Source organism: Culex pipiens, chromosome 3, assembly GCF_016801865.2.
Source record: "Culex pipiens pallens isolate TS chromosome 3, TS_CPP_V2, whole genome shotgun sequence".
Classification (NCBI taxonomy): Eukaryota; Metazoa; Arthropoda; class Insecta; order Diptera; family Culicidae; genus Culex; species Culex pipiens.
Genome location: NC_068939.1, coordinates 67694881 through 67709598, shown reverse-complemented (window position 1 = coordinate 67709598; position 14718 = coordinate 67694881). Strand labels below are relative to the sequence as shown.

At 36.2% G+C, this 14718-nt stretch overlaps 1 protein-coding gene across 2 annotated transcripts in view; it reads right to left on the bottom strand.

Annotated features, from left to right (window-relative positions):
* Positions 1-609: 609 nt before the first annotated feature.
* LOC120420926 (phospholipase B1, membrane-associated-like) overlaps positions 610-14718 on the bottom strand; it is a 29130-nt gene continuing 15021 nt past the window's right edge. The window contains exons 1-5 of one of the 2 annotated variants that reach the window (XM_039584054.2): positions 8812-8921; positions 8280-8477; positions 7898-8226; positions 2082-2356; positions 610-2015 (exon numbers count right to left, since the gene is read on the bottom strand). In XM_039584054.2, the coding sequence (XP_039439988.1) occupies positions 1573-2015; positions 2082-2356; positions 7898-8226; positions 8280-8477; positions 8812-8838 (1272 nt within the window). In that variant the 5' untranslated portion in view covers positions 8839-8921 and the 3' untranslated portion in view covers positions 610-1572. Of the gene's footprint in view, positions 2016-2081; positions 2357-7897; positions 8227-8279; positions 8478-8811; positions 8922-14718 lie in introns of those variants that run through there. The other variant, XM_039584055.2, reaches the window with a different exon arrangement.

The following is a 14718-nucleotide window of genomic DNA, read 5'->3' as shown; positions in this document are numbered from 1 at the left end:
AAAAAAACTGTTTTTGCTTTAATGAAAGTTGTTAGGCACACTTTAAATGGTTAGAAGCTTATACTTACATCACGTAATGTACCACCCCCGGCCGAGTTTAAATGCGTAACCGGAAAAGAAGGTGTGCAATGCACACTGTGCATGCCTAGCACGAACACTCAAAGCGTGTTCTAGCGTGTTGCTCGTACTGACTCAGAGTAAGGGTGAGATGTATAGGTGTAAGGGCAGTGCGTGTTCGTCGGGAACCTAGTGCATAAGATCGGCCAAGGCCCGTTCTTACACTGAAAATTGCGAAATTGCGAATTGCGAATTCAGCAAAGTTGCTCAAATGGTGTTTCCTACAACTATCTCGTCATCCCGCCAAAATAAAAATTCTGAACCACCCTTAAATTTGGACCACCCTATTGTCCACCATACCAAAGGTGACCCTATTGACCCTGATCATTTCTCTCGAAGACACCAAAGCTCTTAATCTTAACGTGTGGCCACTAGCAATTTTGTCACGCTAGATTAAATAAATTTTGTGATTTTGATATCCCAAAAAAAAAGATTAGATTTATCCGAAGTGATTTCTCCATGGCTTTCGGATGATTGAGTCTGGACTGTACAAAATATATAAATTTTTAATCGCGAACATAAAGCGGAAGGGTTGTAAATTGTTGTATGAAATAACTAAATCATAATAAATGACAAGGTTCCTTACGTTTCTACACCCAAAACTGGCAGCGCTAGTCCGAGAGAATGTTGGTCTCGAGTCGAGAGAATAGTGGTACCATTCACGGACGCAGAGAACAAAGCTCGAGATGGGCGAAAGAACTATTCTCTCGAGGTTCATTTGCAAAAAAAGTTCATCCGTCAAACAAAAAACCAAAAGTGTCGACAACGGGAATCGAACCAGAGACCTTTGACAAACCAATCCAATGACTTAGCTGCCTCGGCCACCACAGCTTGGTGACCAAGGAGAAGTCAGAAGTCGATGTATGACACTTGTTGGAGATTTATTGATTCAACTAACGAATGAACTCATTTGTTATGATGGTGTGAGTTGGTACCATTATTCTATCGATTTTGGCTCTGAGCCCTCAATAAATTTTGAGAGAACGATTATCTCGATTCTGAATTTTGGGTGTAATTGATAACGTTTTTCATAATAAAACAATAATTTTAAAAGTATCGAAGTATCATGTATATTTTTCTGAACTCATAAACAATAAGTTTTCTATTTACCTACCTTATTGAGCAGTGTTTATTCCAAGTCTTATTTCAATTGAACAATTTATTGATGACCTTTTTTTACAGAAAATGTACTCTCCAACATTTCCCAAGCGTGATTGTTTGCCGTCGATGATGGAAGACCCTTAATTTTAAACTGACCTACGCTGACTTACATTTAAACGGCAAAATGACAGTCTCTTGATAGGATTGCTATTGCACTAAGTTTGCGTTTATCACCTGACCTCCCTTTTTCTCCAATTCCCCTTTTCAACTTTGCAGCTTAGAAGCCACTCTCATTTCACCTCTATCACAGATTGTTCACTGAAAATAATTGATTCCCTCGCGGTTGACCCCCTCCTAACTGTTACCCCTGGTGCGAATGTACGGCATTTCCGGCGTGGGACAGATAAAGCGCGAAAATTCCTGCTCCCAGTCGTGGGCCTTCCGTCCGACCGGTTCGAACATGTTGTTCCAGAGGGCGTTCGCCGACCGGGCGTAACCCTTCTGGCTCAGGTGGAAGCAGTCGTAGGACATGTAGCTAAAGTCGGTGTCGCCGTTTGGCTTCTTCGGGAAGCTCAGATCGCTGATGAACGGCTGCACTACGACGCTAAAGTCCGGCTTGCTGTGGAACTCCGTCCGGTTGGCAATGTCCTCCTGCAGCCGGTTCCAGCGCTCGATGATCTTGATGTACCGCTGGCGCTGGCTTGCGAACCGCGTGGCCATGAAGCAGGGACATTCGAGGACGTGCAGCGTGACGCACTCCTGCGGCTTGCCCCGGAACTGGGTCAGGATGTCGACGTCTGTCAGGGGGAGGGAAGTTGATTGTAAGTGTTTGAAATTCAAGCAAAAAGCGATCCCAAACTTACTTGGACTGGCCACGATGTTAACCAGGGTTCGTGGGAGATACTCGCGGAAAATCCGCAACACAGCTAGCAGATTTTGCTCGTGATATTTGAGGGCCTTTTCCGGTGGGTTCAGGTAGCACATGTTGGAGCAAAAGTCGTTTCCTCCAATCAGCAGCGTGATTAGCTTCCAGTGGTTTTGGATGTCCACTTTGGGATCAGAGAGCATGCGCTTCACCAGGTTCTTTGCCATAGTTGGGATGTCCTGGCTCATGCCACCGGCCTCGGCGGCGTTGAAACTGAAATGATTATTTGTTTGAATGTTGAGCCGTTATGGTAGTTTTTTACCTTTTTTTTCATTTCAGCTATAAAAATTGCAGCTTTTATTTTGTTACCACCTTAATCTGATTTACCGCATTTTTTTATTACCGTCATCAGGGAGACATTGGGTATGGGGGTGAGATTGGGTTATACAAAAATGTCGAAATTTATAAGACTCAATCCCACCTCCGGACCCAATGTCACCCCTGATGACGGTATTTTGGAATATTTATAAAAAAAAATTAAAAAGATTCTTCTTTTGCTTTAGCAAATTTTGTTTTTTTTTTATATTTTTTTGTTTGAATGAAACTTTGTCTCTACCTTTTCTATGAGCAAAGAAGACATTTGGTATCTTTAAATCGTCAATTCAAGTCTCCATACAATTTTGGTAGCTGACAATACAAAATGGCTGATAAAATATTCAAAATCTGTATTTTTGAACGGTGATGCAAAACCTCAATTTTCCTGTTTGCTTTAATTTCATTGGCTGTATTTAAGCAACTATGCATTGGTCCAACCTTTTGTGATATAAATTCTTATCTTGTCGAAAAAATAATTTTAATTTGTCCTAGCTTGGTTATGATTTCGACCAGTAAAAATTTGTTTTTAAATTCCCATGCAAACTTCAACTCTCTAAACCGACCCCGCCATTTTAAGCAATAGAGAAGTACGGCCAATATTGTTGTCGCCAAGTTAAACCGTGCAAATATTGTTCAAAGTTTATGTCGACCCGCACCCAAAAAGTACGAAAATACTTTAAATAAATATTGAAAAAGTGCGCCACTTAAAGTTTGAATAAAAGTATGTAATAGACTATGACAAACAAACAAACAAACAAACTCGCACTTTTTGACAGTTTGCCTGCATTTGTTTGCAGAAACGTCAGCCTGCATACATTTTGAGTTGTTTGTGAATTTGCCGCAAATACCTAGTTTGTAAGTTTAACAACATTCAAACACGAAAATGAGCGTGTTTGGTTGTTTGTCATAGTCAAATACCTGCTTGACAAACGGTAGGAATGGATCAAAGCAGATTTGCGGTGCGTTCGATTTGTGCCTGAACGTGGAAGGGTCTTTTTTGAGCAGGACTCTTGTTCTTATCTTTTCAAAAGTGCTATCAAAATGTTTGACAATCTGTATCTTGAGAGGGAACTTTCGATCGATTTTTTCTTTCCAGAAAAGTTGTACGGTACCACCTAAAGCGGTATACGCATTTCGGAAGGAATCGGTCAAGAAATATTTCAAATGGGCAACAGCGGCAGAGTAAGCAAGCCAGAGAGGGTGAAGAAAAGCCCCAAGAAATCACTCCCTCTCCTTTGTTCTGCTGTTCGTAAAGCTGTTTCTTGACCCCTTTCCTTCCGATCAGCGTACTAGCCTTAAATCGATAATATGTTGGAAATTATTTATTCAATTTCAATGTCTAGGAGTCAAAATTCCCAGAAATTTCTACATCTCCTTACAAAAAATAGAAAACGACGAAAATTAGCTCTTTTAAAATGACGGTTTAAATTTCAAAATAAAAATAAGGTGTGAAAATTTGAGATATCGTCTACTGACAAATAAGAGCTAAACTAGTCTAGGCAATTTATTAATAAAAAAGGTGCAGATAGTTATGTTCTACATGACCAATATGACAAAGAACTTTGTACAAAACTCTAAAAAAATATTTTTTTTTTCAATCATGGCACCCCTGTGGAAATTTTTTTGCCAAAACAAGTATGGTTCGGAAAATGCCCCCCCCCCTCTCCCTCCCCCCCACAGAAAAAAACGGCAGCGATAGAGCTGCATCCGGAAAATCATAGACCAGTCAAGTCCAGTCTCAAAAACCATATTGCCCCAAATCGTATGGTTCGGTAAATGTCCCCCCGGGAAAACCTTCCCCCAGGGCCATATTTACTCCAAGTGTGGCCAATCCTGTCAAAATTGTCATTTTCATTACCAGTTTCAAAAACCATGAATTGCCCCAAGTCGTATGGTTCAATAAATGTCCCCGGTAGAACCTTCCCTCAGAGCCATGGCCACACTGGGTGTGTCCAATCCGGTGAAAATGGCCATTTTCATTACCAATATCAAAAACCATGAATTTTGTTACCCATTTTGCTGGATTTAACGGTGTACTTTTTTTTTTTAATTTCTTTATATTATTTTTCGAATGCAAATTCCAAAAATTTCCAAAATTCATTATTTATAAAGCGGTTTTTCTTTTTTTGTTTCTGTTAATTTAGGAGTACTTTTCATTATGCATTATCTTGTTTTTTTTTTCAAGTTTTTTTTTAAATTTATCTGAAATCGAAACCCGTTTAACGTTTAACTTTAGAAAAAAATATGTTTACATGAATTCAAAAATTTTTGAAAATAAGGCTTGAAATTTGATTTTTTCAATCCTCCTCTTGACCTCAAATTATAATAAAAAAAATTTAATCCTTACTATCAAAAAAATAAATTTAATGTAATAAGGCCGTTGCAAATATTTTTCAAAGTTTATGTCGCCCCCCCTTCAAAAATGGTGTGAAAAATCAGGGGGCAAAAAATATTTTTCCAAAAAACTTCAAAGTTTCCTCAAATTTCAAATGTTTGAGCTTGTTTAAAAATGTTTTGAATTTTTATGAAATCCCAATGTACAGCACCGCAAAAAAAATATTTTTCGCAAAAAATTAAAAAAAATGTCAATACTTAGATATTTTGGAAACTAATGATGGCAAAACAACTGGACTAGTGAGCAGTTCTCTCAGATTTAGGTCATTCGATTTTTTTGTATGTTTTAATCCGACTGAAACTTTTTTGGTGCCTTCGGTATGCCCAAAGAAGCCATTTTGCATCATTAGTTTGTCCATATATTTTTCCATACAAATTTGGCAGCTGTCCATACAAAAACGATGTATGAAAATTCAAAAATCTGTATCTTTTGAAGGAACTTTTTGATCGATTTGGTGTCTTCGGCAAAGTTGTAGGTATGGATACGGACTACACTGAAAAAAATGATACACGGTAATTTTTTTTTTGTGATTTTTTATTTAATTTTTTGTCACTAAAACTTGATTTGCAAAAAAAAACACTATTTTTAATTTTTTTCATTTTTTGATATGTTTTAGAGGACTGATGTGACTGAGCGTAATATTGAATATTTGGCCCATTTGAAATGTTAGTCTTGATTCAAAAATTGTGAAAATGTTTTTTTCGAAAAGATCGGAAAATTTCACGAATGTTTCATGCTTTAACATTGTAAATAGGACCATTAGTTGCTGAGATATCGACGTTAGAAAATGGTGGGTGAGAATTGGAAAACATCAATTTTCAATAAACATTTGCATGGCAATATCTCAGCAACTAAGGGCCGTATTAACAAAGTTCAAAAAAGCAAAATATAGAGAATTTTCTCAGCTTTTCAAAAATATTTTTTTCAAATGTGGGCAAATATGTGCACTAATTTAAAAAATGAAAAACTGCGACTATTTAAAAAAAAAGTTACCTGGAAATGGCCTTAACTTGAAAACGATGCACTTTATCAAAATTTCACTAAAGTACTTTTTGATTGCAATCGAAAAATGAAGTTGAAAATTTGTTGCGACCTATATTTCGATTTTTTGAATAAAATCAGTATTGATTCAAAAATTCATAACTCGGTCAAAGATTTTTTGCACAACCTGGAATTTAAAAAAATAGCATAAACAGCTGTCTTAATTCGTTACTTTTGTCCTGATTTGCTCCAGATGCCGGTTTATGATGAAAAGTATAAAAAAAAATCCCGGGATTTTTGTCCCGGGAATTCCCGTGATGAGCGCACTAGGCATACCAAAGGCACCAGAAAAGTTTCAGCCGGATTAAAAAATACAAAAATTAAATTTAAATGAAAAAGACCGATTTCGTAGAGAACTGCTCTAGTGTATAATGCATTTTAAAACACTTTTTTTCATTTAAATGTTGAAACCATGGCTCGTAATTTAAATTTTTATACTTTTTGCCTTCCTCACTGAGGAAAGGCTATAAAATCACTCGAAAACTGAACTTCTCAATTAGACCTCTTAGACCCACCTTCATGTATACCTATCGACTCAGAATCGAATTATGAGCAAATGTCTGTGTGTGTGGTGGGATGTTGATCAAAAAATTGTCACTCGATTATCTCGATATTGCGTGAACCGATTTTGTCCGTTTTGGCGTCATTCGATCCGTTTTGGGGTCCCATAAGTCGCTATTAAAAATAATGCAGTTTAGTTAAGTACTTCAAAAGTTATGCTAGAAAAACGATTTTGACAAAAGTCCGGAAGATTGTAAAAAGGGTGGTTTTTGTAAGAAACCCCGGCATGTTATACATTTTTAGAAAGGTATTTAAAAGACCTTTCCAACGCGACCAATACATTGAAGATCTGACAACCCTATCAAAAGTTATTAGCACTTAAGTGTTATTTATGCACTTTTTGGAAGCCGGATCTCAGATATCACGATGAAAACGTTGTCCGGATCTATCATGCAACCCGTCGTTGAACAGGTAATCAAAAGACCTTTCCAACGCGTCCAAAACATTGAAGATCTGACAACCCTATCAAAAGTTATAAGCACTTAAGTGTTATTTATACACTTTTTGGAGGCCAGTTCTCAGATATTTAGATGAAAACCTATTCCAAATATATCATGCGACCTATCTTTGGATAGGTAATTAAAAGACCTTACCACGAGCGTGTCTATTTTGGATAGCATTACCCTTTGAATGAGAGGAAGGCACCAACCACCTACGGGTGGATTAAGTAACGTTTTTTTTATATTTTTGCCCCCCTCGACTTTGGTTAGAGTCGAGCGACATGAACTTCAAAAAATATTTGCAACGGCCTAAATCAAAATTAAAGAAAATCAAAAATATTGTTTCGACAACCTAAAATTTGTCTGAATGTAAATACAGATCAATAAAAAAAAGTAAAGATTTTCGTTTTATTTATAAATATGGAATCGGGTCCTAAAATGAAGCTTACATTGCTGATACTATTGTTTACAGCGATAAAGCTTATTTTTCTGAGTACAATGATCCTTTGTACGACCACAAAGAGTTTAAAATGGATTTTTAAATCAATTTTGAAAAATTAACCTCGCGGTCCTTCTTGACAGAAAACGGCCTGCTTAAAAGCTCTTTCTAAGGGAACCATAGTTGATCCATCGAAAAAATGTTGTCTTGCCAATATTTTTTTTGCGTTAAAATGAAAAAAAAAAAGTGATCAGAAATGGGTTTTAATCGTGTTTTTTACCGTTGTACATAAAAATTTACATAGGGCTTTAGTACCCAATTGATGGGTAAAACTTCATTAGAATTGACGCAAATTTTTCAAATGGTGCTATGTCTCACGCAAAACCCATGTAGCAACGAAATCAAATAATGCTATGGAAAATTGGTTTGTGAAAACGAGATATACCATGATTTACTTTATGAGACCATCTTGCTTAACATTTTTTGTGACAAAATATATTTTTGAACAATGATTCAATTCAATTCAAAGCTTTTTCCTTTTGTTAAGTATATGTAAATTTTACCGCGAAGCCTTCCGCGTCGAAAGCGTGTCCATGATCGGATACCCGTACAGGGCCGGGTTGTACTCCTTCAGTATATTCGGCACCGTCAGGAACTGCCGCCACGTGCCCTGTCCGCCGATGCTCCACGAGAGTCCCTTGTTCTCAACAAACACCTCCAGCAGGTTCGTGGCCATGGCTCCGTTTCCGGCCGTCAGCGAATCGCCGATGGCCCCGACGACGTCGATATCGCCCGGCCGGAGTGCGTCCACCGAGGTCGGTACCGTCGGGCTGCGCATTCCGGTCGTGTTGCAGAAAAACGGCGCGTCGGCTGGGAACTGGGGCTGCACTTTCTGAAAGCAGTGTAATTTTAGGGTAATCGTCAGTTGAACCACGTTCTTCTCACCCCTTGCCGGTAGTTGGTCTTGAATTTGTTCGCATTGTCGCCGGTGGTGCCGATGAAGTTGAACGCCAGGTTGCGAAAGTTGCGGAACTGAGCCACGAACAGTGGCGAGTCCAGTGCCGTGATCTGGGCCTGGCCCGAGCAGTGCTGCACGACTGCGGTAAGCAGGACGAGTGTGGTTGAGCGGAACATTGTGTTGGTCTGAAATGATAAAAAATGCAATCTTTGATCAGACACATAATTCTATCAGCATAAATAGCAAAAAAGTTATCTACTTTTGAAATGAATTTAAAGAAAATGTTTTTTAAATCTTGATTATGAGGAAAATATAATTAGGGTTGTTACTTTTGGATTATTTATTGGATTGGATTGTATATTTATTTATTTTTTCTTACAAAGACAAATTCAAAAGATTCAAATATTTATGGAAATTAACATCTAAGTGATTATTTGTTCACAATAACTTGAATAATCATTGAGTTTTAAAAAGATATCTTTTGAGCTAATCTTCGCAAATGTTTGAAGAATTTAATACCGGAAATACTCGGAACCTCTGTGACATCTAATGACCTCTCAATGATTGATTGAAGAGCAAAAAAAATCATCAGATAAGCAACGGAGAACAAGTTTTAGATAAATAACAGTTTGATGATCCGGTGACGCCCTTCCACTTCAGAGAGGTGAATCACATTAGTCCATCCACTTGGCAGTTGTGTTTTGCTGAACTGATAATGTCACAAGATACCGTTTGACGTTTCTATAGTGTTATTTTGTTTCAAACGAAGAATTCAAATGATGTCATTTCTTATCGAATTTAATACATTTTAAAAATCTTTGAATAATTGAGAGTTATTAGAACGCCCACTAAGTCAAGTTTATACCAAATTTGTTTCTTTTTAACGGTGACGGCGGTAAGTGTGCTCGGATATTTTTGTAATATTTAGTCGAATTTAAAATTCTAGTCACGTTTCGAGCCCAACATTTTACACATTCGGAATATTAAAAGGCTCAAAATTTGAATGAAACTGTTATATCAGCGAGATATGAACTAGATGGGACTGATTCGGTTTGATACCAGTTGACACTTGGGATGTATTTTTGCTCTTGTAACCAAATAAAGACCATTTATTTAATTGTGCCTTCTTTGCATGACTAACGAAAAGCACTTATGAGGAATCATTTTCTGCGGGCAGAATAAATTAACCACAAAGAGAAATAATCTCACGGCTTCACAACACAAACGTTCACCTCGCGGGGTAAAAAAGAAAGAAAAAATCTTTAAGATTGCAGATCGTTGGTTCTTTCTCCATAAAGATGACTTGTGACCAATTTGCACGCAAAAGATGGGCAGAGGTTCAACGGTCAGATCGCGCGCGACATGGGAATGATTTATTTTGCTCGTTCAGTGTGCACGGTAAAAAATTCACATTAAGTTCGCAGTTATATGTCTTAAGTCACTTGTCTGGCCCTTTTTCCCCTTAGAATCAATTGTTGTTTTTAATTTCTACTGTGTGGCGCTATGCGTTCAAGTTCAGGAAATAAACCGTTGCTCTTATGCTTCAAACCTAGTAAACGATCAGTTGGAATCTTGAACAATGCACACGAGTCACGGCATTGCGGTTTCTTGTCTTCCGACAGTTAACAGAGAAATTTGCTGTCTGGTTTCAGACTGGATAATCATTTCTCAAAATATTTGCTTTCTGAGGCTTTATAAGAAGTACATAGGTGGATTTGTGTGATTTTTTTAGTGAAGAGTTTTAGTTTAGTTTAGCAAAGAAGACATTTTTATCATTAGTTCGTCAATACAAGTCTCCATAAAACGTTGGCAAATTTGAAAAGGCCCTAAAACCAGACGTGCATCGGAACTCAATAGCATTTCACAACATTTTTAGATCATTGTCCAAGCAAAACGGCAGAGTGAATCTTTGTTCATTTTTTGGATTGGATGGTCTTTCAGAAGCTGTAAATCCATTAGTCCAATTTTTAATATTTTTAAGCATATTTATAGAGAATTTAAAAAAAAATCTGATCTTAAAAGATCATAATCAGAATCAAATCAGAAAAAAGTCAGGTCGAATTTCAAACAAAAAAAAATTAAGTCGCTTTAACATGAAATCGGTGCGCAATCTAAAATTTCTGAATTCAATCTAAAATAAGCCATATACCACGTAGACCAGGGGTGCTCAACCTTTTGGCCCTGCGGGCCAGATCTGATTTTTCAGAAGCAGTGACGGGCCGGAACTAATATTTGATAAAAGTTGAAACAGTAAACACATTTTTTTCAATTTTCTCATGATTCATTTTAAGTAAATACATAGTTCTTTTTAAGTAAATACATAAAAGAACTAGTGTTGCAAATATGATTCATATATTTTGATTTTAAGAATGAGAAACAAAGATAACATTCAAAAATGTGTTTATTAGACTTATTAAAATTTTTGTTTGTTTAAAATTGTATAGATATTGTTTAAAACAAAATGACGATTGCAATTAAATACCTTGATATTTTTTTTATAAAAAAAAATTAAATTTCAATGGTTGTTGCAATCCTTTGAAGTTTTTGATACATTGTTTAATATTTTTAAAATATTTGCAGCGATCTATTTTCAGGATGAACAATTTGATTTTTAAAGCTTTTAAAAAAACTTAATCACTAAAAAGTTGTTCTGGAAAAATACATTAGTTTTGCTTACTTATTTATCTATAAAAAGAAAATAGAAAAAAAAACTTCAATTTGAAGTAAACAAAGTTAAAACTGAACGAAATAACATTTAGTCTTTTTTTTGTAAATTTTAAGACAACAGTCCTAGTTTTTTCATAAATTTCTCAATTTTACGAAATGGATCATGCTCTTTTCCTGCAAAATCAGTTAAAAAATATCAATATAAAAATTATAAGAATTGCATTCAAACATGAAGAATGTTCTTATAATATGTTAAAATGTGATCTCAAGCTTATTTTTTTTTGATCAGACAATAATTTTATTTATTTAATACTTCATGAACAGCCTTAAGGGCCGGTCATAGAACTATTTTGAAAAGCCGTTGCGGCCCGGATCCGGCCCGCGGGCCGGACGTTGGGCAGGCCTGACGTAGACACTTTTTTTTAACTGTCCTTAAAAAACTAAGGTAGACACCTCGGAGTTTATGAGACCTATTGCAAATTTGATTTAAAAATAAAATCAAATAAGTTTTTCCACTTTTTCGACAGTTTTTTTCAATGTGTATTTTTTCCCAAAGTTGGAAACACTTGAATAAACAATGAATTTTGACAAGTTGTGCCATAGCTCAAAAGATGCATTTTTTGTTTGCATTTTTTATTTGCATTTGATGATTTTTTGTCAAAAGTCAAATAAAAAAAAGGATAATTTATTAAAGTGTTTCTATTCATTTCAGAGAAATCGAAAGCAAAATCTTTGCCTTTGAGCAGAAAATTCGTTTTTGCTCATAACGTCATGATTCGAAATCCGGACACTTAGTAGCATATCATTTTTGTTAAAGCTTGCTAAAAATCATGTAATAAGTTGGAAATGTAGAAATATCATCAGAATGTAGTATAAACAGTCGGTTTCAAGAAAATGCATACAAAATATGTCTTGTATGGCAATTTTTCATCAATGGATATTTTATATACAAATTTTCTAGAATTTAAGGAAATCGAAACCATAAATTTCTGCTTTGCCTTCCCGGTGCATCGAACGCCTATGAAATATTTCAAGTGAAATGTTTCGTATTTTTGGTAAACTTATAATTTTATTTTATTTTAATGTTTTGGCATTAACTACAGCGTTCAAACAAACTTTAAATGAAAGTTGATGTAGGAATTCATCAAATAACACCATTTTGACATTCTAAATGCGAACTTATATCCAAATGATTGATAAAACAAGATGAAGTGTCCGGGTTTCGAAGCGTCCGGGAATTCGAATCATGACGTTATTCATAGTTCAAATTCCTGATTCAATTTTTTTTAAACTTCTGCTTGTGAGGCAGAAGCCGCAACCATTAGGCCACGGAGCTGGGTTTTACAAGATTTCATTACATTTTTTTATTTGACTAAAACTTCTCATGCACAAAGAAACCATTGTGCATGAACGATCTGCTCGTGTTTGAGTTTACGATAAACTTGTAGGTGTTAGTAATTTTAATTTTTTTATTCTTCATTATAGAGTTTATCAGCCGGAGGCTGGTACAACTCGGTGTTAGCTAGGAATTTTCTTATAAAATAGTTACAATTAAAAATATACCCATTTCTTATCAACTTTTTATCACTAAAAGTTGAATTCTAATCAAATCCATCAAATCTAATCTAACACAAACGCAGCCAGTTCGATGTAAACATGCTGGAAAATATATTGCAAAAAATTAAGCTTCCAGTCCTACTACGTTGTGTTTATCGCAGAGAGGATTCTGAGAGCAGATCACATTTCACAGAATCTACACGGTAGGAAGGATGCGTGGACATACCGTACCAAACGCTATAGTTTACAGTTTCATTTGTGTTTTGTATGGTGTGTTTAGTGTAAAATATTGTCACACGTTGTATTTTTCCGACATTAATATAAAATAGTCTGACCATTACAAACGCAGGCGATGGTGTTCATCATGTAGAAGGTAAATAAATCCAGAAATTTTGAAGAAACTCACTTTTAATTCTTCAAAATTGCCTATTGTCTCTGCTTATATTAAACCAAAACTGATACTTTTTCAGCAAATTGTTCAGAAAACTGTTCTCTACAATGTGTTTGATTCGAAAATGTTTTGAAATGTCATGGTGTAATGTAGCAAACGATTCAAAATATAATTTTGGGAGCCTATTGAGTAATATACAGCTTTGCAATGAAATAATCTATGTTTTGCATTGATTAATGCTTAAATTCGTATCTGGACAATATGTTACTGTATTTTCATGACAAATTTGGTCTTGGTTCTTCCAGCATTGATTTTGGGCTAATTTAAAGGAAAGCTAGAAATTTGGCAAGTTTGGTTCGGAAACTTTAAGTTAGAGTTAGAGTCTCCCAAGGCACGTTCATAAGAAATTTGATGGATATGTACAAGAATCCATTGGTTTTTAGCGACTTTTCTGAAGAAATATCCTATAGATAAGTGCAGTGCTTCTGGGGACGCGCAGTTCTGTTTTTTCGTGATAATTTTCGTCTCTTTTGTGTCGCTGTTTGTGTGCATGGGGTGATTGGTCAAAATTTGCTCGCGTTATCTAAATTGTAAAAACAGTAAAAATTTACTGATAAGTCCAGCCCATAGCACTACTGCTCGGCTGGCACGCGTTCGATAAAAAAAAACTTTTTAAATAATTAATTATCGATCTTTCCGCAGCCGGCTGTCTAAGATTTAAAATTTTCAACCGATAAACAAAATGCTCATGGTCACATCACTGCCACTCGTGAATCCTGACCTCATACCCATCTACTAACCCCCTCAAAACTCATGTGATACTTTGTCGGAGATGCAGTCGATTGGGCGCTCTCTATCACTCAAGTATCGGACTAACATTCCCATCCACTTCCCCGTGACCCTACCACTGGTCGTGGCCGGCGCCGGTATTGATCAGCATGATAAAGGCCTTTGAGAAGTTGCGAAGCGAGGAAAGATAGCTCCCACTCATCTTCCACGGCACGTGGATGTAACTTCTGGAGGTCCTAGTCAATAACGGAATAGCAACTGCGGGTGGGCACCTCTGCTTATGCTTACTTTTCTGAAGAAATATCCTATAAAATAGAAAAAAAAATCTAAAAAAAAGTTGCTGTAGACCCCCGACGAAATATTTCGGCCATACCCCGCAAAATGTTGGAATAGAGCCATTCTTTCGCGGTGCCAAATATCAGACATGCCGAATTTTTCATCTTAACTTTGTTCTACGAATCACCCCGTGGTCCCTCTTGCCCAGAGTTACGAACAGAACAGAAAAAATCTGACAAAAAATATGAAAAAAAAAAAAAAACTAGAAAAGCACTTTTCACAAAGAAATGAGAAAATGGTGTTCAAAATATATTTTAATTTGGTGTGGAAGAAGCATAGATTTTTTTTTTCAAATCGTCACCAAAAAATTCTGGACTTGCCAGATTTATCTGGCAACCTGGCAACCCTGCGCTTGCCCCATAGGGCCGTCTTGCTCAACTTTCCCCTATCTTGTATTTTTACAACACTTCTTTCAAGTCAGATTTTAATCAAAGTTGATATTTCTACCGAGAAAGATATCGTCTATACCAGTGTTTCTCAACCGGTGAGGAATTTCCCCCTGGGGCGAATTTAACTATTCTTAGGGGGGAGGGGGGGGGGGTGGGGAAATGAAAAGCTAAAAAAAATCTAGGGAATTTTTATCAAAATGTTATATTTGTAATTATTTTTAAATTGCTTGTGAAATGCTTGAGTTTCCCTGCCATTTTTTGGTCGTTTTTTTGAAAATGTCTAAAATACGAAATAAA